The sequence below is a fragment of the Zingiber officinale genome, chromosome 2A, assembly GCF_018446385.1.
Source record: "Zingiber officinale cultivar Zhangliang chromosome 2A, Zo_v1.1, whole genome shotgun sequence".
In the NCBI taxonomy this organism is placed as follows: domain Eukaryota; kingdom Viridiplantae; phylum Streptophyta; class Magnoliopsida; order Zingiberales; family Zingiberaceae; genus Zingiber; species Zingiber officinale.
This window is the reverse complement of record NC_055988.1, coordinates 157,703,147-157,728,804: the sequence shown is the minus strand read 5'-3', so window position 1 is coordinate 157,728,804 and position 25,658 is coordinate 157,703,147. Positions and strand designations below refer to the sequence as shown.

At 35.9% G+C, this 25,658-nt stretch overlaps 1 protein-coding gene across 2 annotated transcripts; it reads left to right on the top strand.

Moving 5' to 3' along the window:
- The first annotated feature begins 1,120 nt into the window (after positions 1-1,120).
- On the top strand, positions 1,121-19,727 carry LOC122042886 (probable nucleoside diphosphate kinase 5). Of its 2 annotated transcripts, none has more exons than XM_042603274.1 (5): positions 1,121-1,309; positions 11,760-11,984; positions 13,054-13,161; positions 19,260-19,369; positions 19,524-19,727. In XM_042603274.1, the coding sequence occupies exons 1-5, from the start codon at positions 1,260-1,262 to the stop codon at positions 19,646-19,648; spliced, it is 618 nt and encodes a 205-aa protein (XP_042459208.1). In that variant the 5' UTR covers positions 1,121-1,259; the 3' UTR covers positions 19,649-19,727. The 2 variants fall into 2 exon arrangements, with proteins under 2 accessions (XP_042459208.1, XP_042459207.1); XM_042603273.1 differs by having other exon boundaries at positions 11,751-11,984.
- Positions 19,728-25,658: the final 5,931 nt, after the last annotated feature.

Sequence of the window (25,658 nt, the reverse complement as noted above, 5' to 3'; positions counted from 1 at the left end):
TGAAATTAATTTTAGAAAAACTATTTGGATAATTCACATTGATTGGGGCGAATATAGTCATTTCACTTTAATTTTTTATAAAGAAAATTACAAACTAGTTATTATTTTCACTCATCAAATTACAACTTTCTACCTTACACGTACAATATTGTAAAAAAATTTCAAAATTTGAAGTTGGTTCCCCATTAATACTAATTATCTACCAATAGACGTCCTTTATTATAGCTAAAAGATAATCTCAATTTGAAAAATATCAAAATAATGACCTATCTTATTTTATCTTAAAAATACCATTTTTTTTGTATTTAATAAGTTTAGTTAAAATTATTACAATGTAAAATAAAATTATTCTTATTTCATCAAAGTTACTATATGTGGAATATTATTATTCATTTTTTTCAACTTGATTAAAATTACTCTAATTTAATTAAAATCATTTCAATTTAATTTTGATCAAACTTACTATAAATAATTTAAACTGTTATATGTTATAATAATTTTAAATAAAGTTAAAGTATTAAAATAAAAATTTTTAAAGATAAAATAAAATAAAATAAAATAATGCGTTGTATTGAAATTGTCGTTTGATGAGAAGAAGGATAAGAGGTCCTTTTAGAGCACTTTCACAATTTCTTTTAGAATATTTAATTCTTTTCTAATATTTAAGTATTGATTTAGACTAATTAATAAATAATTTTTTTTAACATAGATTGATACTGGGCTGATAATTAATATTTTTTAATTTGTCTGAATGATCAATACATTTTTTTTATAAATCGGATTGATAACTAAAAAAAAATAAAAAAAAAGGACCGTTTCAATTATTATTTTTTTAAAAATAAAATGAACGACTGAATTTGTAATTCGGATCCTCTGTCTCGAAATTTCTCGATCTCCATATTTTGTTGTCGATCGGACGATCTAAATTCATCTCAAAGATGCCTTACACATCCGAATTACTGAATTTGTGCTCCCCAAAAATTCAGAGCAAGAATTGATAAATGATCGTCAACTGGACGGGGTGGATTTGGTTCCCTCGAATGCTTGGACGTCCAGGATTAGTTACGATTCTGGTCCCCAGTCCCATATGGATCCATCCATTTCACCGTATCTTGATCACATTCGGGCTTTGTAAAACAAACTCATGGACGCCGACGACCTGAAACGGCTGCGCCCTCTCTGCCTCTTGTTCTGCCCGCACCCTTCCTCTGAAAGGCGAAGTTCAACGATCTACCCTGATCTGCCGTCTCCCACTCCCGATGAGAAGGTTCCCACCCTTCCTCGTCTTCACCATCGTTCTCTGCTTTCAGTAAGCCTACTCAAACTTGAACTACCGTAAACAAATCGAGCGTGACAAGGTCAATTGTCATAGTCGTTTTCCATTATGACCTTTATTGCTGCATTGGATGAACTTTAAATAGTTTCTGATGTGTTGAATTTGTGATTTCATAAAGATTTCATTTTTTTTAATCTTGCTCTACATACAATAAACAGTTTGTTAGTACGATGGAGCTACGAGTAGTACTCTTTGTGGTCCATTGCGAGTATTGGTGGTGATGGAGAGGGTTCAGTGAAAGAGATGCAATGGAACTACTTGGAGTACTCTTAAGAATGCTTTACGAAGGGATCTCCTATATCATTACGCCAACTATCTAAGTGTGCTGGTTGGGCTAGCTATCCTATACATACGAAACTCAAGTTCAGAGAAGGTGCTATGCGCTAGACTTCCACTCGCTCTCACTCAAAGGGGGATCGGCAGAGTCAAGCTTTGCTACTTGTTTCTTTGCAACAAACTACGAGCAGTCGGAGAGTTCCGCATAGTAGATCAACATCAAAATATTATGTTCTTCTTAGAGTCAATCTAGTATCTTAGAAAACAAAAAGAGATTCGTCTTGACCAAATCGAGTGTAGTGGTAGAGTAAGGCTGCTCTTTCTACTTTTGAACTTATTTAGCTTAAATAGTTAAGGACTCAGTTGAGTAAGTTTCTAATTAGTAAATGAAACTATATAAGTTGGGATGCACATTGCAGCAAGCCAGGGAAGTCAAGGGACATAGATAGCTCGAAGCATAGGGTGAGTCTGGACCCGTAGGGATCTCAGCCTAGAGGTCTCGAGGGGTCTCCCTGGTAAGGTCTCGAAATGTTTGCCCTAGAGGGGTCTCAACCCAAAGGCCTCAGAAGGTCTCGACATAAAGGGATCTCATCCTCGAGGCCTTGAAAGGTCTCAGCTTGGGAGGTCTTGATCCAAAGGGGACTCGTAGGTGAGGGCCAGGCCACCTTAAGTAATGCCTATTAGGGCATCCCGCTAGTATTGGGAGATAGGAATATAATATTATCAAAGGATAGGGCCACATCGCGAAATAAGTGGGCGTGCCCGAAGAAATCAGATCCTTCTGAGAGGATGGGATTGAGCGAATGCTCTAAATAGGGAAGAGGGGCCTACGAGGAAGTCTCTCTTTGGTATGGATTCAACATTTCCAAACCTCTCCTTGTTGTTCCTTGAAATTGCAGTTGCTGAGTTTTTCAGCAACATCAAATGACATTGTTGAGATGGAGAATATGGGAAGAGGTAATCGTGAAGATCCAAAGATTTTATCTATTACACGACAACCTCCAGCCATCCTCACTAAGGGCGGAGAAGATAGGCCAAATAGTCTCGGTGATAGTAGAAGAGGTCATTCTTAGCAAATACTAGTACGCAGAGACTCAAGAGTCGAGACAAGGTAGGAAGGGCAAATGGCTATAGGATCGGAACTTTGTAGGAGCAGTCAGACTTTTAGGAGGAGGTAGGATAATCGTTTAGACGTGTGGGGGATGCATACCCAACATACACAAGAATATCCCTTTCTCAGCCAACGTGTTAATCGAGGTTTTAAAATTCGCTAGGAGCTAGTCGGGCGTCGAGCGCTAAACCAGCGCCTAGTGCCTAGGCCGCCTAGGTGAGGACTAGGCGTTGCTAGGTGGATTCCACGGTATCAACAAAAAATTACATAATAAATTACATTCTATAACTCCAACATAATAACATCAAATTTAAAATGAGTTCAAAATTACACAACTAATAAAATATCAAAAATTTATTCTACTTCTTCTCCATAATTTTTAACAACTTATTTTTCATTTGACACAAACTCAATATCATCATCGGCCACAAACTCAATGGTTACATTTTAGTTTTTTTAATTGGGCTTTAAATTTAAAAGTCCAAACTAAAAAAATCATGAAAACCCTGCACTATTTCCGCGGTGTCTAGATGATTCAACCGATTAGTCAGTGCCTAGGGCCGCCTAATCCCGCCTAAGCTGGCCAACTAGCATGTTTTTAGTGCGGCTGGCTGGCGCCTAGCATCTAGGTGACCACCTATGCCAATTTTTAGAACACTACTAAACACCAAGGTTCTAAAATTTGCTAGGCGCTAGTCGTCCACCAGATAGTGCCTAGTGCCTAGGCCGCCTAGGCAGGGACTAGGCGTCGCTAGGCAGATTCCACGATATCAACATAAATTACATAATAAATCACATTTTATAACTCCAACATAATAACATCAAATTTAAAATGAGTTCAAAATTATAGAACTAATAAAATCTCACAAACTTATTCTACTTCTTCTCCATAATTTTCAACAATTTATTTTTCATCGGAAACAAACTCAATAATATCATCTGACACAAACTTAAGATTACGTTTTAGTTTTTTTTTTAATTGGGTTTTAAATTTAAAAGGCCAAACTAAAATAAATCATGAAAACCCTGTACTATTTCCATGACGCCTAGATGATTGGACCGATTAGTTGGCGCCTAGAGTTGCCTAATCTTGCCTAGGCGCTTAGGCCGTCTATGCTGGCCGACCAACATGTTTTTGGTGCAGTTGGCTGGCGCCTGGCGTCTAGGCAACACTTAGACGGCCGCCTAATTCGATTTTTAGAACACTACTAAAAATAGGTTCTAAAATTCTCTAGGTGCAAGTTCAGCATTAGACCAACACTTAGTGCCTATGTCACCTAGGCAAGGACTAGGGGTCGCTAGGCGGATTCCACGGTATCAACATAAATTACATAATAAATCACATTCTATAACTCCAAAACAATAACATCAAATTTAAAATGAGTTCAAAATTACACAACTAATAAAATATCACAAATTTATTTTACTTCTTTTCCATAATTTTCAACAACTTATTTTTCATCAGACACAAATTCAATATCATCATCGGACACAAACTCAATGTTACATTTCAGTTTTTTTTAATAGGGCTTTAAATTTAAAAGTCCAAACCAAAAAAAAAATCATAATCATGAAAACCCCGCACTATTTCCGCGGCGCCTAGACAATTTGATTGATTAGTCGGCGCTTAGGATTGCCTAATCCCGCCTAGGCATCTAGGCTGGCCAACTAGCATGTTTTCAGTGCGGCTGGCGCCTAGCGCCTAGGCGGCCGCCTAGGACGATTTTTAGAACACTATTAAACACAGAGTATAATGCAGTGGAAATTAAAATGGACACGTCGATTTAATGTACTTCACAACCCCCAGGGTTGTTACATCCACGATGTATTAATCCATTAGGTGGATCAGTCTTGAATAATCTCTCTAATCTTCTCCTTTAACAAAACTCTTCTAGAGGTGGAGAAATCTTTACAAATATTTGATGAGATATATATGATATGAGAACAATAATCAAATACAAGTTAGATAGAAAGAATTAGACAACAAATAAAAATTTCAAACTAGAAGCAAGGTTGCCTAATGGGAACTTTAACCGGGCAACACACTTTGGAACAACATAATAAGTATTAGATATTTTGAATTGATGATGTTGAGAGGCCCCCCATCTACCCCTAATTATACTAGTGCTCCGGGTGCCTAGAAGACCCTTTCGGGTACCCCTAGCTCAGCCTGTATCTTCTACTCATTCAACAGTACTTATCTTTTGTTGTTTGGAAGTCACTTTTGATCTCCCAGAAGCTTATGTGTCAAGTCTTATCCTTATGACTTGGTCATCATGCGGTTGGAATCTGCTTTCGGTCGCTTGAACCATAACGTGGTCCTCCAAGTCATCTTTTATTTGACTGAAGACTCATTTTGGGCATCAAGTTGCCCAGATCGCTTCTGATCATTTGGAACATCAGCTTGCTCGGACATGATTCCATCGCTTAGACCTTCCAAGTTTGATTGGTCAACTTTAGTTAGCTTCCTGCAACACAAAGTTAATCCACAAGACATATATAACTAGAACTAAGCTTTGAACAATCACAATTGTCCATCTTGACTTCGAAACACCGAGTGGTTTCTCCATCAAGCTTGCACCTACCTACAAGACTACCCTCGTCCTAGAAAAGAGATTCTCTCCTCATCACCTTCCATGTGGTCTCTCTGAGCTTCGCTTGTCTAGTTACCCAAGACTTACCTTGTTAGATATCTGGTCCAGCTGTCTGCCTATTGATCCATTAAGACTTCTGTTGTCTGATGTCCCATCTCCTGGACCCATCAGGGCTTCTGCCTCTTGCTTTCCTCTCTAATCAAGACTTTCACTGCCTAGTGTCCAATCCTACTAACCCATTAGGGTTTTTCCTTCTTGCTTGGTATTTGGTCATCTGACCTACCAAATCTTTCATAAGTTTTGCACACTTGACATACACAACAAATCACACATAACCTAATTTTAAATTCTTTTGCCATATATCAAAATGTAGATTCAATCATGTGGTGTTCCATGCACTAATAGGTCTAGGTTAGGGTTTAGGAAATTCAAGTAGGTTATAGAAGTATAAAAATTTAATTTTTTATTAGAGAATTCAAATTTCAAGATAGTATATGCATTAAATGAGATGAAAAATGAAAAAATAGTTGGATTAAATATTCCAATATAAACATGGAAGTGCCTAGGGAAGTAGTATATTGAATGACTTACAAAATTATTTAGCTTGATATTGAAAATGAAGAAAATGCTAAAGAGTAAATACTTTAGTTCCTTATATAAAAAGAAAAGATATGTACAAAATTGTGCAAATTATATGAATATTAAGCTAATGAACCATACCATGACACTTTGGGAAGAGTGATACAAAAAAATTAAGGAGATTCATGCTTGAATGGTTGACGATGAAAGTTATATATTTTCTCAGACAACTAATTAAAAAATATCAAAAAAAATATACATAGTATTTATTAACCTAGAAAAAACTTATGAAAGAGTTTTAAGGAAAATTATCTAGAGAATTTAGAAAAGAAAGATATTAGCATAACATATATTAAAATAATTAAGAACATGCATGAGGATGCAATGACAAGAGTGAAGACTCCAAGCGGATTAATCTAACCATTTTCTATAAAAATAGAGTTACATCAAGGATCCACTCTAATCTATTTTTTTACACTAGTTATGGATGAATTCACTAAATATTTCCAACACACATTATGATGATACATGTTGTTTATAGATGACATTGTTTTGGTCTACGAGATACGTAAAAAAGTAAATACTAAGTTTGAATTTTAGAGGGAGACATTAGAAGTGAAAGATTTTAGACTTAGTAAAGACAAACTATATGAAATTTAAGTTTTGTAATAGTAAACGTAATAAAACAATTGTTAAGATAAGAGATGACAAGTTATGTGTAATTGAAAGTTTTAAGTATCTAGGATCGTTTTTTGTAAAATGATGGAGTGGTTGATAGATTTGTTTTACATAAGATACAAGTAGAATAATTGAAATGGAGGAGGGTGTTATGTGTTTTTTTGTGATCGTAGGGTACTTTTAAAGCTTAAATGGAAGTTTTACAAAAAGTGATTACACCTATTATGTTATATGAAGTTGAATGTTGGGTTATGAAGTGAACACTCGAGAAATAGATGAGAGTCGCAGAGATGAGGATGTTAAGATTGAGAGATGCATTTAAGATGATATAGATACGTACTTAGCCGACTAATAAATACTTCAATTAGGCGATGCCGACTAATAAATACTTCAATTAGGCGATATAAGAGAACGACAAATATGCATATTAATCGAGCAGGGGGAGATCAAAGAAGATTTGAATAGTAATAATAGATAAAATTCATTTAAATATAGATGAGAATATAGTAGGAGATTGAACTCAATGGTGTAGGAGAATTCATATAGTCAACCCCATTTAGTGGGATAAAGATTTGATTGTTGTTGTTGATTAAGGGGGCGTTTGGTTAAATGATGGGAATCACTATGGGTATGAGTTTGATAGTAGGATGAAATGGGAATAGGAATGAAAATGAAACCCATCAAGTTATATGAGTTTGGTTGATTCCCATAAATCTAGTAATCATTCCCAAAATGTCATTCCCAAATCCACAATCCAAACACTATCTTTTACTATCATTCCATTCCCTCATTCCCAAACCCATCAACCAAACACCCCCTAAGTATCATGTATTCGTTTTTTTAAAATAAATACTTATTGCAATATATTAAATTATATATAGGGATGGTTTAAAATCTCAAGCTGTATTAAAGTTTCGATTTATGACCAGAATGATACGGTTTCGGTATTGTATTTGCAGTGCCGATATGGTTTCGGTATTTTTTAAATATAGATATGTTAGTTTAAAATAAAAAAATTTAATCTAAATATTAAAAAACTTAAACTACAAAAAGTAAAAATAAAATAATTTTTTAAAAAATAAAAAATACGAAATCATTCCATCTCTATATAGTAAATAGATAAATAAATAATTTATTATATATTTTTAAAAATAAAATAAATAAATAAAATATACATTAAATTAATGGGATAATTTTATTAGGCTTTGATAAAGCCTATTTAGATTATCTCAATTGACACCAGGTATCCACCTTACGCTGACTAATCCTGGGGTGAGCGGCTCGGCCTCACGGAAGTTTCCCATCGGCCATCAGGGCAAATTAGGAAGTGCTCACAACGGACGGTCCATCAGTTTAATATTCTTAGGTCTACTATCCATTAAGGGAAACTCATTCGTTAGTTCGTTGAGGTTGAGATTCGATCTTTGAATGCCTAGGAAACTAAGAAGGTGTCCTGCTGCTGCACCATTTCCCCTGAGGCATATTTAGATTATCATATTCATAGCTGGGAGTTGATTGAAATTATTATTCTAAGTTTCCGTTTAATTTATTTTCTTTTTCTTCTCCGTAAGCCCATGAGCCTGCGGGCGGCCGCCGTGGGGACCATGCACCCTCCATGCCCCTCGTGGAGGGCTACCTTAGAGGTGTAGCAACCGTTGCGCCCCGGTGGAGGGCAGCCGCCGCACCCCGGCAGAGGCCAGCCATGAGGCCCTTCATAGGGGACGAAGGGTCGTTGCGAGGTTGTGGCACCCTCCGTGACCTCATGAGGCTGTCGCAACCTCGCAACAGACTCGCGGTCGCGGTGCCGATATGTACCGGTGCCGATCCTGTGCCGGAACGGTAAATACTGCCCGTTTCGGGCGGCACGGCTCGATATTTCAATCCATGATATGTATTTTATAATTTACATTATAACTACAAAAAAAATTTGAAATGTCGTAGAGATTTGAGTAATTTAATAAATCCTTAAAATTTTCCTTGGTCAAAGACTGATGGAAAGAAGAGGCTATGGAAAAGTTTCACTAACTTCTTGATGGTTGTGCCAATCGGACAAAAGCATTGGTATAACTGTTCAGATAATTGACTGAGATTTTTTTTTGATAAATCTATTCAATTGTTTTTTTTAATGATTTAAACAATCAATTTTAAGAAACTAAACTTTCCTGCACTCTTGCCTTCCCTCCAAAGAATCATAAATTACAAAATTCTTCTGGTATCCATTTTTTCCATATTTTCCCTTAGCTATTTCCCGTCTCCACAGGAAACTGAATACCCTAGACATATGGCATGCTTCAAGCCAACACTAACAAATCCAGCCCTTTTTTTCGGAAACATCAAAACTAAACCAGAACTTTTGATTTGCAACAAATGTGGTCAACCACATTATGCCGTGACTATTTAAGGGATAGGATGCAGGAGAGAAACTAAGCAATTTTAAGTATGGAAAAGAAAAGACTTCCACCACTTTCACCCATTTTGCTTATTTGCACATAACCAAAAAGAAGAAAATAATGTCATTTTATCAAATTTCTTTTCCCTCTATTCATTTGGTTGGAAATAAAATGAAATAATTGGATGAAATTAAATTTCTTCTTTTTCTCCTCTCCTATATTTTTATTCAATGCATCAAACATCCCTCTTATATAGCTTTGGTTTAATGCAATGAGTTCTACAAGGATAGTTAAGATGCTAATAGGGAATAAACTAAGTACACATCCAACAAAAATGACATCTGATCTAATTTGGCTTAACATGGCTAGACTTATTACAAATTGAAGTATAGGTCAAATCAGAATTATCCATTCTATAACAGAAGAATAAATTATGAGAATACAGAAATGACTGTCTTGTAAAGTTATGCACCTACTTTTAGAAAATTTCTGATGCTGGTCTAATATAGATATAATTTTTTTTCACGATTGAATTCATATACAATGGTTCATTAATAAGAAATTAAGAAGTCAATTCACCCACCTTGAATACACACCAAACAAGGATCCAAAGGTTTGCAAGATAATATGCTTCCCCGAGTGAGTATCTATATAATCACACAATCATTACTTAGTAAAAATTCAAATATAGCTAATATGCGATAGAAATATTAGACTGTGAAATCCATCTATTCGTAATATTAGTGAATCTTTTTTAGCTTTAAGAGTAGACACCCTATCTTAATAAATAATTAAAATTAAGACAGATTCTACCTAGCAACTTTCTCAGTTGACAATGCATAAGTCGAGCCCTATTGGTGTAAAACTCGTGGGTCAATTTAAGTTGACAAATATATTATATGATCATTTAATAACACCTCAATATTCATCCTAGTCTCAGGCAAGGTTTGGATTGCTATTGCGATATCTCATTGTGGTAAGAGAAAGTAGGAGAGATACTTGGATTTGCCAAGAAAAAGAGAATGTTGAGAATGTCCTAGTGAAATTGCATTTCTATGCTTATGTTAGACAAAGATTTGAGGTCAAAAAAGGGGGACAGATGTGGAGACTCATACACAATTCTTTTAAATAAGGGGATATATGGGGTTGCTGAGCAAAGCCTCAAGGTGACCTACTTGACAAATGGGGCTATGTTTCGAATTGTATGCCAATTGTTGTCTTAGTGGACTTTCTGTGCCTTAATGCAAGTTTCTATGGCTAGGGTATATAGGTCAGAGTCTTCATTTTAATGACACATGAGCATTCATTGGTGTAGGAGATTCATATGTGATTTATTTTGTTATGTCTTTTGAAGGGAAGCCTTGGCGCAACGGTAAAGTTGTTGCTGTGTGACTTGTTGGTCACGAGTTCGAGCCATGGAGACTCAATGCAGAATTAGACTGTGTACAAACGACATAATGTGGTCCGATCCTTCCTTGGGACTTGCTTTGGCAGAAATTTTGTGTATCGGGCTGCCCTTTTAATTTGTTGTCTTTTATGTCTGACAAGTGTATAGTGACATCTGTTGAGGTTTTTTTGTGGAACAATGGTTGGAGTTGACACTTTAGCATGTCTGGACTGGTTTGGGTGTCACTTGAACTGAGGGTATTATCAATTGGCTCTTCAATTAGGTTGAACAGATATATTTTCCATTGAAAAGAAAGTTTTTTTGCTCGGATTCATAGCTCCTTAACTTTCACTCTGAATATTGTTTTCAGATTTATCATTCAGAAGTCTGTAATTGAGTCCTCTATTGTGGAATATGCACATGTTGTATATTTTAATATTTTAGGATTGGGATGATTTGACAAAGACAAAGGTCAAGCTTGCCGAACATCAAGTTGTGGATTATGCACATGTATATTTTAATATTTTAGAATCTGGATAATTTGACAAAGACAAAGTTCAATCTTGGTCAACATCAAGTTGTGTTTTCCCCAACCATCTGGCTAAATTAATCTTGCCCCCCTTGTCCCTCTATTGTTTGTGGACATAGTTTTCATTTTTCATTTTTGTTGAAAACAGTCCAGAGCCCATTCAACTCCATGATGACTTGCTAGTTGCTATTTGAAAGGAAACTTCATTTTAATATAATCACTCCCATAGTGCCTACAGTTGGGCATAGAAGACAGGTGGTGACTCCTCTATACTGAATCATGGAGCACCCTGCACGTTCCTAGTGTCCTGCTTGACACTGAGGTATGAGTTTTGACTCTAAACAAACAATCTGGATGCCCATACTTGGCTATCAGTCTTAGAGGTAGGGATTGAGGATTTGATAACCAATTTGTTCTCATGGTTACTTTCTAACTTAGAAAGGGATATATGTTTGGATGTTTGTCATTGTTTTAGGTTTTAAGCTTATTTATGCAGGGAGCTCGTCCATCAATAATTACTTGTTTGCCTATTTGTGGTTTTCTTCTTGTTTGGGATTTTGATTCCTCTTCTACTTCAATGTATTGTTACGTCTAAAATCTTCCATCTTTTTGCAAAATAAGAAAGAAGGTAAAACAAATATTAGTAATTAGACTCTTGTTTATGTAATTATTACTAATATTTGCCTTACCTTCTTTCTTATAGTTCTTTTTTCCCCTCCTTAACAGAGGACATTGTTTTTCATTTCTGATGAGATATTGTGTCAAGAACTATTGTAGTAGTTCTTAATCTAATTGGTCTTTGTGTATAACTATATTTTAATATATAGCTTGTTGGTGTCTGTATCAACATGGAACTTGCATTTTTTTGAGTAATTTTAGGTCCACCAGCTTCATGGCTTTAAAAGGGGAAAGAACTTTGGCTATGATAAAACCAGATGGAATCTACGGGAACTTCACAGATAGGATAAAACAGGTAATTTTGGAAAATGGATTCTTCATTGTCCAAGAGTTGATGGTCCAACTTGTTGTGGAAAATGCAACACTTTTCTACTCCGAACATTCAGCAAAGAGCTTCTTCCCAAATCTTGTTGAGTATATGACAAGGTATTTAATTGTAAAGAATTCAAGCCACTGTATGCCGCCTATAAGAATTGAAACATTTTCTCCTCTTTTTGTTCCACGACTATTAATTGTTTTCATTGAATAAAGTATTTATCCCGAAAGGAACATAATGCTGCATTTTAGTTTATTATTTTAAGTTGTCAAGCATGCATTTCAAACATAAAAGCTTCTACCTGAGAGATTGATGGATGCAGTTGGAACATTCTCAGTTCTGAAAGCACTTAAGTGCTGAGCTTTAATCACTTATTACATTGACCACTTCTGCAAAAACGGAGTTCCAGTCATGTTCCTTTGTTGATGATTTGAAATGCAATTTATGTCTAATTTCTCATCTTTCGCTCTACTACTTTGATTTGTCACTTCATATCTTCCAATCTTTGTGAATTGTTTTTTTGTTCAGTTTCGTAGTAGGTTTTGTTAGTTCACTGGAACCAAATACATATTTAATTCTCATGCATCAGTTTTTTCTATTTATGATTGAATTTTTCTTTCCTAGTTGCATCCTTTTCCTCCCATATTAAATTAATTATTAATTGGGACATATAGCAACCAACACAGTGCTAGTTCTTGTTCATACATGAGTAGCCCCCACGGGCTTAGCTAGAGTGGTTAGTACGTAGAAGCTTGCCAATTGAGAGCGTGGGTTTGAATTTCCGGGTAGTCAGGGCGTAATTCCTTGGTCCTGAAGAGATATCTCTTCCCCTGCGCACTAGCTTCTCCAGTTATTGTGATTTACCTCCTTCGTGTTGGTCCTGGGGCGGGCTGAAGGAGGCGCTGGGGGCGAGCGAATCGCCTTTTACCACTTGTTCATACATGAGTAGATACTTCTGAGTATATAAATAATTTACTATCACTGACTTGTCCTTAGCATGCTCATGTGCTGTTTCTCATGGCTTCAAATTTCCTCTTAATTCTTTTCAACCAGGGTCATTTGATTCTCTAAAGATGTTTGAACACTAGCAATCCAATTTTCCTTTTGTGATTGTACCTAAATACATTATGGTTATCATTTTGCCAATATTTCACTGTATAATTTGATATTAATCTTTAGTGGTCCAGTGCTTGCTATGGTTATTGAGAAGACTAATGGTATCTCAGAATGGCGTGCTCTGATTGGTCCAACAGATGCAGGCAAAGCTAGAGTTTCCCACCCACACAGGTAGATTATTCTTAAAACTAAACTTCAGCTTCAAAAGAAATTGATCATGTCAACTTATAATGATAGGCATTTATTGTAAAACTAGATTAGCTTATTGGATATTTGATGAGATGCAAGCTAATGAAAAGTTACACCAATCTTCCTATTATCTTCTCTCTTGATCACCTACTAGTAATTCCCTATTACTCGATTCTTTAATTTATCCACTAGAAGAATGGCTGAGAAAAGTATTGTTATCCACTTCCTATTGCCTTTTTGTTAGAGATGGCTCGTATGGAGTGAAGCCGAGCACGACCGTGTTGGGAAGCAAGGCCAGGGTGTGATGGCTTCGGGTCTTCAACGAGCTCGGAGAAACATGGTCGTGGTGTCGGGCATGGCTATGCTACCGTGTCCAGATCTGTTGGAGCTGGCAAGCCAAGGCACGGACGTGCCTAGGGGGATGGCTTGACCATTCCCTGTCCGAGAAAAGCAGCCTAGGACATGGCTATGGCACGAACTAGCCATGCCTCATTCAAGAAAAGCAGCCTAGGGTACGGTCGTGCCTCGATCGGGAGATGCTGGAAAAATTGTGGGATTTTCTAGATTTCGTGTAATACATGATATTTTGGGTCTAAAATAACATGTAGGGTTTTTGGGTTGTATAATTAAGATCATTGTAACCTTAAAAGAATGTAGAGAAAATTCTAATAGAGCTTCTTGGCCATTTTGTGGAGTAGACACACCCCTGAACCATGGTAAAATCTTTTCATCTCTCTTTTCTTTCGATCTTTATATTCTTCTTCGTAGTTCTTCACTATTGTTGTGCTGCAATCTCAATAAGTGGTATCAGAGTCAAGGCATTATGTCTGGTTCTCTGTTATAAAATTCGACATGGTGAAGTTCGACGGAACTAGAAATTTTAGATTATGGTAGAGGAGGATTAAGGATTTGTTGGTGCGAAGGTATGGTGAAGGCATTAGACAAAAAGAAACCCGAAGTGATGGAAAGGCCAGATTGGGAGGAACTATAGGCAAAGGCGGTGGCGACGATCACCAGTGTTAGTTTGGTAGAAACTAGAAGGTCGTTACATGTCCAAGTCGTTGACGAACAAGCTCTACCTTAAGCAAAAGTTGTTTGGCTTAAGATGACAGAGGGCATAGATCAATGTTTTCAATCAAATTGTAAGTGATCTGAAACGAGTTGATGTGAAGATCGAAGATGAATACAAGGTGTCTACCGTCGTCTCCTACATACGAGAATTTGGTTACATTTATGATGTGGCGAAAGGAAATCCTCAAGCTGGAGGAGGTCACAAGGGCGTTGTTGGGTTTTCATTAGCAGAAGAAAGCTAGCAATGAGAATTCGCAAGGTGAAGGACTTGTGGTGAGGTAATCAAGAACGTGGCAGGAGCAAGACTCAATATGGGTCGGGCAATGATAATAAGACCTGATCTAAATCGAGAAAGAAGAAGGTGATCACGTGTTACAAGTGCGGGGTGAATGGCCATATTAAAAGAGATTGTCCAGAGAGTAAGAAAGCAAATGTAGAGAGTAAAGATAGTTCATTGAAGTCTGTAAACATAGTGGAAGAAGAAAATTTAGAGAGTGACGATGACAATATACTTTCAGTTTCGTCAGTTTAGAGCAATTAATAGAATCTTGGATCTTGGATTCAGCATGTTCTTATCACATGACACCTAACAAAGATTGATTCGACACTTACAAATTGGTGAATTCTGGTTCTATTCTGATGGGTAACAATGCATTTTGCAGAGTCATTGTAATAGAGAATGTCAGAATCAAAATATTTGATAGTGTAGTCAAGACGTTGAATAATGTTAGATATGTACTAGATGTGAGGAAGAACTGTATTTCATTGGGCACACTTGGATGGTAGTGGTTGTATTTACAAATCTGCAAGCGGAGTAATGAAGATCAATAAAGGTACTCTGACGGTGATGAAATGACATAAACTAGCAGGGAACACTCTTGTGGCATATGCGGCTAAGTTACATGAATGAGTGTGGAATACTAGAACTTCATAAAAGAAATTTATTGAAAGGTGTCAAGACGTGCAAGATTGAGTTTTGCAAATATTGTGTTTTTGGAAAACAAAGTAGAGTACAATTCAAGACAACCACACATAAGACGGAGGACATTCTCGACTATGTTTATACAAATCTCTAGGACTTACCAGTGCAACACCTCGTGGTGGACTTTTATATATTGTTTCATTGGCGACTACTCACAAAAAGTCTGGGTGTAATTCATGAGTCACGAGTTAGAAAAATTTTGTCATAGCTCAAGATGTGGAAAAATATAGAGAACCAGATTGGAAGAGATCGGATAAAGTTCCAGTAATTTTGTGAGTAGCAAGGTATCAAGAGACACTTCACAGTTTATAGGACACCACAGAGACACTTCACAGTTTATAGGACACCACAGTGAAATGGTGTAGCAAAAAGGAAAGAGCTTGATGTCTCAGGTGTCTTGCGAAGAACTTTTGGGTAGAGACAGTAAACATGATGTGCTTCTTGATCAGTCGATCACCAAGGGCAGCACTAGATGACAAAGTAGCAAAGGAGGTATGGATGGGAAATTCAGTTGATTACTCTAATCTGAGAGTGTTTGGATATCCAGCCTACCTGCACGTTTCTAGTGAAGATAGATCAAAATTGGACGCAAAGTGTAGACAGTAAATCTTTTTGGGTTATCAAAAAGGGGTGAAAGACTTCAAGCTTTGGAATTCGAAGGTAAACAAGGTGGTCATCAAAGATGTGGTACTCAAGGGGAAGAGAGGCAAATCCCAGAAAACAACAACAACAAGGATGTTGTACAAGTGGAGCTAGGAATCCATGATTTTGATGGTGATAGTTCAAAGCACATAGAGCATATAATCAAACCATATACGAGGTATGATTTTGAGGACTTGGTATCTTATGCACTTCTCACTAGTAGCGGATATCCTACAACTTTTCAGGATGTGGTACACAGCTCAAAGAAGGATAAGTGGATGAGTGCTATGACAAAGGAGATAGAGTCATTGCATACAAACTAAACTTCTTGAAGGGAAGAGGATTATAACATGTATAAGAAGAAAGAAGCTTTCTGAGAAAAGGAGGAAGGGAAGTTCAAGGCTCGGCTAGTAGCAAAAGGCTATTCATAGAGGAAGGGAATTGACTATGATGAGATATTTTCTTCGATGGTCAGACATACATCTATCATACAGGTGTTGGCCTTGGTAGCACATCATAATTTGCAATTGGAGCAAAAGAATGTGAAAACAACATTTCTTCATGGTGATTTGGAAGAGCAAATTTATATGTCATAACTACAAGATTTTTGTCAGCCTGGACAGGAGTACTTAGTTTGAAAGTTGAAGTAGTCACTTTATGGGCTAAAACAATCTCCAAGACAGTGGTACAAGCATTTTAACTCCTAAATGGTTCAAAATTGGTACACAAGATGTGAGTATGACTGCTGTATTTACGTGAGGAGTCTTAACGACGATTCACTCATCTTCCTGTTACTATATATGGATGACATGTTGATTGCTGCGAAGAGTATGAAGTCATCAAATTAAAGAACCTACTTACAAGGAATTTGACATGAAGGATTTCAGTGTAGTCAAGAAAATTCTTGGGATGGAGATATAGAGAGAAAGAGTCTTTGGGAGATTATGGCTATCTCAGTGGAGCCATGTTGAGAAGGTGTTGGATAGACTATAAGTACACCTCTAGCGCATCATTTCAAATTATCTCTTATACAGTCCACACAGATAAAAAGATCCAAGACATGTCAAAAGTTCTCTATGTCAGTGTAGTTGGTTGTTTGATATATGCTATGGTTGTACAAGACTTGATTTGGCGCAAGCTGTTAGTATAGTAAGTTTCTTTCAAATCCTGGTCGACGATATTGGGATGCAGTTAAATGGATTTTTAAATACTTGAGAAATACTACAGAATATGACATTGAGTTTAACATACAACAGGGGATATTTCAATTACATGATATGTGAATGCAAACTATGTAGGAGATATGAATGACAGAAGATTTACTATCAGATATGTGTTTACTGTGGTGGGAGGACATATTTGTTGGAAGTCATGATATAACCTATAGTTTCATTGTACATCATTAAGTCATAATACATGACAGTAGCTGAAGCAGCCAAGGAAGAGTTATGACTTAGAAGGTTAATCGGAGAATTGAGTTTTCAACAAAGGTGGAGTTAGGTTATATTGTGATAACTAGAGTGCTATCTATTTGGTGAAGAATCAGGTGTATCATGCAAGAACCAGATATATTGATGTGAGGTTTCACAAGATCAGAGAGTTGATTTCTTCCGGGGAGATTGTACTTGCATATACGTTCATAAAGTTAGTTACCATAAAAAAGTTCAAGCATTGCTTGAACTTGATCTATTTCTTTAGTTGCTAGAGGATTGCAGCCTAACTCGGTGTTCTTGGTGGAAGTCTTCTCAGATGCTTGTGTATATGTTTCTCTAGTTGCTAGAGGATTGCAACCTAACTCAACGTTCTTGGTGGAAGTCTTCTCAGATGCTTGTGTTTCTCTAAAGGAGTGGATATTCATCAAGCTAGAGATTGTTCGAAATAACTCATATGGAGTTGAAGCCGGGCACGACTGTGTTGGGAAGCAAGGCCAGGGCATGACGACTTCGGGTCTTCGATGAGCTTGAAGAAACACGGTCGTGGCATAGGGTATGGTCTAATCGTGCTCGGTGGGAACGGTCGACCCGTGTCTGGATATGTTGGAACGAGCAAGTCAGGGCACGGTCTGGCCGTGCCCTATCTGGGAAAACAACCTATGTCATGGCTGTGCCTCATTCAGGAAAAGCAGCCTAGGGCGCCTAGCCGTGCCTCGTTTGGGACAGCCTAGGGCATGGTCGAGGCACAATCGTGCCCCATTCTGGAGACGTCGAGAAAATTGCGGGATTTTCTAGATTTCATATAATACATGGTATTTTGGGTCTAAAATACCATGTAAGGTGTTTTGGGTTGTATAAATAAGATTATTGTAACCCTAAAAGAATGTAGAGAAAATTCTAATAGAGCTTCTTGGCTGTTTTGTGGAGTAGGCACACTGTTGAATCACGATAAAATCTTTTCGTCTCTCTTCTCTTTTCTTCTCTCTTCTCTTTTCTTCTGATTCTTCTTCGATTTTCTTCTTGGTGATTCTTCGCTATTGTTGCGGTGCGATCTCAACACTTTTTATTAATAACTTCTTGGTTGGCCTGTTATTACTAACCACAATTTGGCTCAACCGAATCAAATTGCCTACCAAAAAATTTGAGTTCATCATCAAATAGAAGAGCTGTGAATTCTAACACTATGCATTCTGATACATTTCTCTCTATCTTAGTTTATTGTTTGCCCCATGATATGTACTTACTAGAACCATCCACCAAATGAGATACTTTTACTTTTTTTTTTCGTTTTCTTGTACTTTACAGCTTTTAATAAATCTATTATAATGGTAAAATTTTGTTAACAACTGTTAATTCATGAAGTATCCTACGTTATTTACTATGCTATACCTAATCATCCTTCTAAATATGCCTTTGCTATGTTATATCGATATTTTTCTGTATCATCAATTGACATATTCCTAAACAAGATTTTGTTGGGTGAAAAGTTTATTAGGTTTTTATATGGTACATGGTAGGTTAGATTAGCTATTTTTAACAAAACGTAATGTGTTTATTACAAGTCACAAAATATGTGATGAATTAGTTATTTTTGAAGTATATGATAAATTTGTTAAAAGTGACATATTTAAACATTAACCCTATAAAAAGGGTAGTCCGGTGTATGAAGCTCCCGTCATGTGGGATCCTGGGGAAGGATCCATTGTATGCAGCTTTACCCTGCTTTTTGCAAGAGGTTGTTTTCAGGATTCAAACCGTGACTTTTTGGTCACATGGTAACAATTTTATTGTTGCGCCAAGACTCCTCTTCACATAATCGGTTAAGAATCCATATAGTCATGAAATGTCAACATGCTTAACCATCTTTTTTATCTCATCATTTGCCATGCCAAATTCTAATTCCTAACTTAAGTTTCAAAAGATTGTCGTCTTACTTTAAGTTCAATTTTCAGCATTAGGGCTATGTGCGGATCAAGTGCTCAGAGAAATTGTGTTCATGGTTCAGATTCGGCTTTAGCTGCTGCCAGAGAAATTTTATTTTTCTTCGGAGATATCTCAGCTGGTTTGTTCTACTTAATACTGGCTAATTGTGCATATGTTTCAATTTCCTTAACAGAAATTTATTAATTCTCCATCTGTTTTTAAAAATTAATTGGTACCTTTGGATTCACTGACGTTCTTAAATAATGATAATCTGAATTCTCTTCTTCATGCAGGTGCTGGTGCTGCTGCTGCTGCTGCTGTTGAGCTTTATATTGGTCTAGAGACGGATTGGTGGGAGCATCGGAGGCAAACGAATCGCCTTTTGCCACATATAACTGTTGAGCATGATGAACTCTGAATTTTTTTAAATGTATTAGTTTCTTAAATTTCTTAGATACTAAGTAATTGATAAAGCACAAGATACTTATTTTAAGTTATATTGGGTTTTTTTTTTTTTTTATGCATTTTTAGGATATTCTATATATTCATTATGTTTAATATAATCATTTAAAATTTAAATTTTATATCTATTTGGTAGATTTTAATCAATTTTTATGTAGCAAATGCTAAAGCATATGTATTGATATTAAACATGTTAGTATAGTTTCAACATAATTAAGTCTTTTTAAGTTATATGGATTAATTTTGATATTTGATTTCTTTTAAATTGGATTAATTCTTCCAGCTTTACTATAATTTAATTTTGATCAAGTGATATGTTATTTGTTTTTGGTTCTATTTGTGACATAAAAGAAAATTTGTTAACTTGATTTCGGAAAGATCTTGTATTTATTCCATAATTTATATGATTTATAACTTGTTCTGCAAGATGTTTAGGATTCATTTTAAGTGTTGCGGCTGCTCTTAAATTTTCTTGATTGTTTTCTGTTATTTCTTTTCAGATTTTTTTTATATATTCTTCTTTACTTGTAATTATTATTTTTTTTATTAAGTTTCCATTTTACATCTTTCTTTTTTATTAGAGTGACATTATTATTTTCATCAAATACAATATTTGATATTTTTTATGAAAAACAAATAATAGCTACTTATGTCTGATGAAGTATGATATCTAAGTAGATGTCCTGATATATATGAATTTGTAATTTATTTTAGAATCATCTCTACATCAAATCTAGTATCCTCGAACACAGAATAATTTCTTGTGATCTATACATAGTGGATTATGGATGAAATGTTAAGGTGCCGCGCCTTCATCAAATTGTTGGTCCCACGATAGTGGAGTTCGAAAATTCTCAGCATCTATGTCTCCTGTCTCCTCCATAATTGCTTGATTGGATCCCATGTGTCCCCTCGGATGAGTCTAATGACATGAGATGTTGTCATAATGAGATCTGGGGTTCGAATCTCGACAAAGTCTAGTTAAATATCTCTCTCATGTGCTAGTCATTATTCTAAAGGCTAGTAGCCGTCCATGATTTATCTCCTCTATGTTGATTCTGGGATGGATTGACGGAGGCACTAAGGACGAACATATTCATCTTTTTTTTTACCACAATTGATTGGGTCACATGTGAAGAACACATGCTGCTGTGACTTCTCACAAAAGCAACTCCAGAACACATGCTACTGTGACTTCTCACAAAAGCAACTCCTATCATCACGATAGTCCGTCCTATCCTTGGTAGGCAGTCTCCTGTGTACTACCTGCAGGGCCGATCTTGGAGGAGGACGATATTGGACGATGGCCCTGGACCCAGAATTTGGGAGGACCCAAATTTTTTTTTTAATATTATGTATTTTAGGTATGTAGTTGGGGCCTTGGGTGGATGGACCCAAATTCATATTTTAGAACATTTTGGTATTGTCTTTTTCTTTTTTCCTTTTAGGTTGCAATTTGTAAAGTGGTAAATAAATGAAAAATTAGGGATTTGGGGCTCCCATGAAACAATTGGAAGGCATAATCTTATTTTTTTGAAAAGTATAGGAATGATGGTTTTGTTGCAAGTTTGACTATTACTAAAAGTCTTGCATCATATATTTTTAGGAAAAAATAATTTAATGAAAGAGAGGACGATGAAATTTCACTACCAGAGTCTTTTAGAATTGATTATTTTGTTGTGATTGTGGGCATGACGTTTGCTTCTTTAAAATGTAGATTTGAGCAAATGAAAACTTTTGAAAATATATTTGATTCAAAAATGTTAAGAAATTTGGACGATGATGAATTGTGAAAATGTTGTGTCAATCTAAAATCTACTCTAACTCATCAGATGTTAAGTTAGATGAATTATTTATCGAATTAAAAAATATTACAAATGTAGTAATATCTACAGTTGATATTCTTGAATTTGTTCAAAGTATAAATTGTTATCCAAATGTTGCAATTACTTATAGAATCTTGTTGACTATGCATGTTGTCCCTAGGGCGTAGCATAGCTGGGGGCGCATGGTTTCGTGGCCGAAAAGTCCAGAGTTCGATCCTCGGGGTGTCATTGCCTGGGGTTAGTGTCCCGGCTATGCGCTTTCAACTTGACTATGCCTGTTATGGTAGCATCGGATGAAAGGAGTTTTTTAAAATTAAAATTATTGAAAACATATATGAGATCGCCAATGTCGCAAGAAAAATTAACTGGATTCACAATTTTATGTATTGAGAAAGACATTTTGAAAAATCTTGAAACTGATAATATTATAACAATTTTGTAAATAGAAATACTAGAAAAAATCGTTGTAGATGAATTGTATATTATTAAAAATTTATTTTAGACCTCATTTTATTTTTTCGCCCCGGGCCTCCTAAGTCGAAGGACCGGGGCTGACTACCTGTTGGTGTAGTTAACATTAATTATCAAACTCGGATTTTGATGCATGATAAAAAGTTAAAATTAGATTATATATTTTCTAATATGCGGATCAAGTGTGCAGGTTGAAAGACTTAACGGGTCTAAAAGAGTAGACACAAGGCTGAAGCCCAGTTTGGTCAAGAGGACTAGATAAGCCCAGATAGGTCAAAGAGAACTTGATATTTGGTAGGAAGTCCAGTTGGGCTAACATGACCTGACCATTGGCTGAAATCCAATTGAGGCATTTGGTAGCAAGACTTGATGGGCCATACATCAAGTAAGTCTATAAATGATAAGTGAAAGTAAGTAATTGGAGGAGAAATATTCTTATCTGCAACCAACATCTGATTCTCTTCCATAGCTGCTTGATTGGATTGCATGTGAAGAACAAATGCTACTGCGACTTCTCACAAAAGCAACTCCTATCATCAAGGTAGTCACCAAGGCAGTCTCCTGTGTACTAATTGTTCATGTAGTCAACAATAATTATTAAATTCAGATTTTGATGCATGACAAAATATTAAAATTAGATTATTTATTTTGTAATATGTGGATCAAGTGTGCAAGATGAAAGACTTAACGAGTCTAAAAGAGTGGACACAAGGCTGAAGTCCAATTAGGTCAGGAGGACTAGATAAGCCCAGATAGGTCAAAGAGAACTTGATATTTGGTAGGAAGTCCGGTTGGGCTAACATGACCTGACCATTGGCTAAAATCTAGTTGAGGCATTTGGCAGGAAGACTTGGTGGATCATACATCAAGTAAGTTTGTAAATTGTAAGTGAAAGTAAGCAACTGGAGGAGAAAGATTCAGTGAGGACAAGTCCCAAAGTCCCAATGAGACTATAAGCGTTGGTGCAATTTATATCCATTTTGAAAATCTAAGTTGAGACCAAGACTAGATTTTGATTGTGTTAGACAAGATCTAATTCATAATTTTTATTATATGTGTTAACTTTGTTTTGTAGGTATTTTTGTTACTTGGACTAAATCAATTTTATAGGAGCTTGAGGTGAAAAATCAAGCTGGAATGAACAATGTTTAGGGCACCTCAGTTGATTAGAGCCGCCCTGAGTGAAGGATTGGAGGCATCTAGGATGATTGGAGGCGCCCTAGAGAAGATAAGATTCGAGGATAAAAGTTCAATGCAAGAGACGCCCTAGATCAATGGAGGTGCCTTAGGTTGGGGCATTAAAGGCACCTTAGTGAGGGCACCTCCAAGTAGATAAAGGTCGAACTTCTCGAATTAGATCAACATTCATGGAGGCGCCCTGGATATACTGAGGCACCCCAATACCCTATAAAATAAGTCTTCGACTAGTGCTCTCATCATCAATTATGTACAAGCTTTTAAGTTAATTCTGCTACATTGCTTTCACCTAATTGCTTGTTGCGACTTTGCTACGCTCAACTACTACAGCAAGAACGTATCGAATTTGAGCTTCGACTGTCAACCAAAATTATTGTTAATAAAAGATTGTTCTTTTTGTTATTCTTATTATAATTGCATAGGAAAGTGTAGTACATACTTTCCTTATTTTTGTATTCGACCTCTTTGTCCGAATGTTCTTTGAAAGAGATTTTAGTGGTTTGCTCAATTGAAACGGTCCAAGGGATCATGAGCCTTGGAGTAGTAGTCACTGGGACTACAAACCAGGTAAAAATAAAAGTACACTTTCTCTTTTGTACAATTCGTAGTTTTTTATTTTTCTGCCGCGTACTCGATTTCTGAAAATATTTTAAAAAGACAAAAAGAAAAGTTAAAAAAAAAAAAGAGATTCCCCCTCCCCCCCCTCTCTCATTTATTTCGATCATATAATGGGTATCAGAGTAGAGTCGCTTTGAATTGATGCAACAACCAATCGAGCAATTTTTATTCTTACATTTTTTTGGTTTTTTTAGATTTTCACCTTAAGTCAAAATTGATGCACTCATCTCTTCTGATAAATCTTTTATTTTTCTATAATTGTTCAAAATTTGTGCAAAACTACTCGAGTTATTTTTCGCCTTTATCTTTTTTTTTTTTTATATCGCACTACTTATCCCAAGACTTAGTCTTGAAAATTTCTTTGGATATTTTTTTAAAAGATCTTTTTTCTCTACATGGCTCAAAGCAAGAGATACAATACTGCTTGTCCTCCACTCTTTAACGAAGATGACTTTCCTTACTGAAAAAGGAGAATAGAGGTGTACTTAAAGACCAACATCGATTAGTGGTTCAACATTTAATGAGGGTACACAGATTCAATAGATGATGTAATAGATGTGTCACTAGACCTAGAAAAGTGGAATTCAGAAATGAGGAGAAGGCCCAAGTTGACTCAAAGGCATTGAACACCCTACAATGTCGGTGACAAATGAGAACTCAATCGAGTTAGACCATTTGATTATTCGAAGGAGCTTTGAGACAAGCTAATTAAACTACACGAGGGTACAAACAATGCCAAGGTAACTAAACATGACTTTTTATTTAATAATTTATTTAACATAAAAATGTAGGTCGGAGAAACAATAAGTTAATTGCACGCAAGGATTAAGGGCATCCTCAACGGACTCCACTTGATCAGCCACTAGTTGGAAAACATGGATATAATAAGGTATGTCTTGAACTCATTTCTCAAAATACTCTATGGGCATCTATAGTAGATGATTATAAAGTTTTGAGGAATCTTTTAAAATTAAAATTAGATAAATTATTTTGTGAATTAAAATTGCATGAACAAACTAACTCAAAAGGAGGTGAAGAGAAAAACCAAACCTGAGCCAAAAGACATGTCCGACTTAGGATTAGATGAAGAAGAACAACTAGTAAGTTTGATAAGGAAGATATTCACTAGAAAGAAGGAAAACTTCACCAAGAAGGATTTACAGAAGATGATTAAAGTCTACATCCAATAATGTAAAGGCGAACATCACATGCTTTGGATGCAACAACAAGAAGGGTCACTTCAAGTCTGAGTATCCAAATATGAAAGAAGAAAAGTCCAAGAAGACAAAAAGGAAGAAGGTACTCCAAGCCACCTAGGACGAGTCCTCTTTAGAAGAGTCAGGCATTGAGGAGCTAAAGCTAGCAAACTACCTCACACTAATGGCAACCGACTCGAGTCAGAAAGCAAATCATATCAAGATTATGACTCCGAGTACGAGTCAAGCTATGGATCCATATCCATTTCAGAAGGATCTAATGAGATAGAATTTAAATTAACTGCAAAGTTTTTTTAAAATCATTGTATACTTAAGCAATAAATTAACTAAATTTGAAGAACAAGTTAAATTGTTGTTTAAGAAAAATCATGACCTTAAGGAACATCTTAACTTAAATTCCTCAACTGAACAAGTTTAAAATGGAAACTCAACTCAAGTTACAAAACTTGAGGAAAAGAATTTCATCTTGAAATGTGAAGTTGAGAAATTTAGAGAATTTCTAGAAAAATTCACCACAAGATCCAAATATCTAGATATGATAACTGAATCCCAAAAAACTGTATATAATAAGTCTGGACTCAGATATAAATCTAGCTCAACTAATAAAACATTCATTTTACTTGTCAGTCAAAATAAA

Coding starts and splice junctions, on each gene's coding strand:
- LOC122042886 (XM_042603273.1), top strand. CDS start 1,260: ATGAGAAGGTTCCCACCCTTCCTCGTCTTCACCATCGTTCTCTGCTTT. Junction 1,310..11,750: donor ACCATCGTTCTCTGCTTTCA/GTAAGCCTACTC, acceptor CATTTTTTTGAG/TAATTTTAGGTCCACCAGCT. Junction 19,370..19,523: donor CTTCGGAGATATCTCAGCTG/GTTTGTTCTACT, acceptor TTCTTCATGCAG/GTGCTGGTGCTGCTGCTGCT.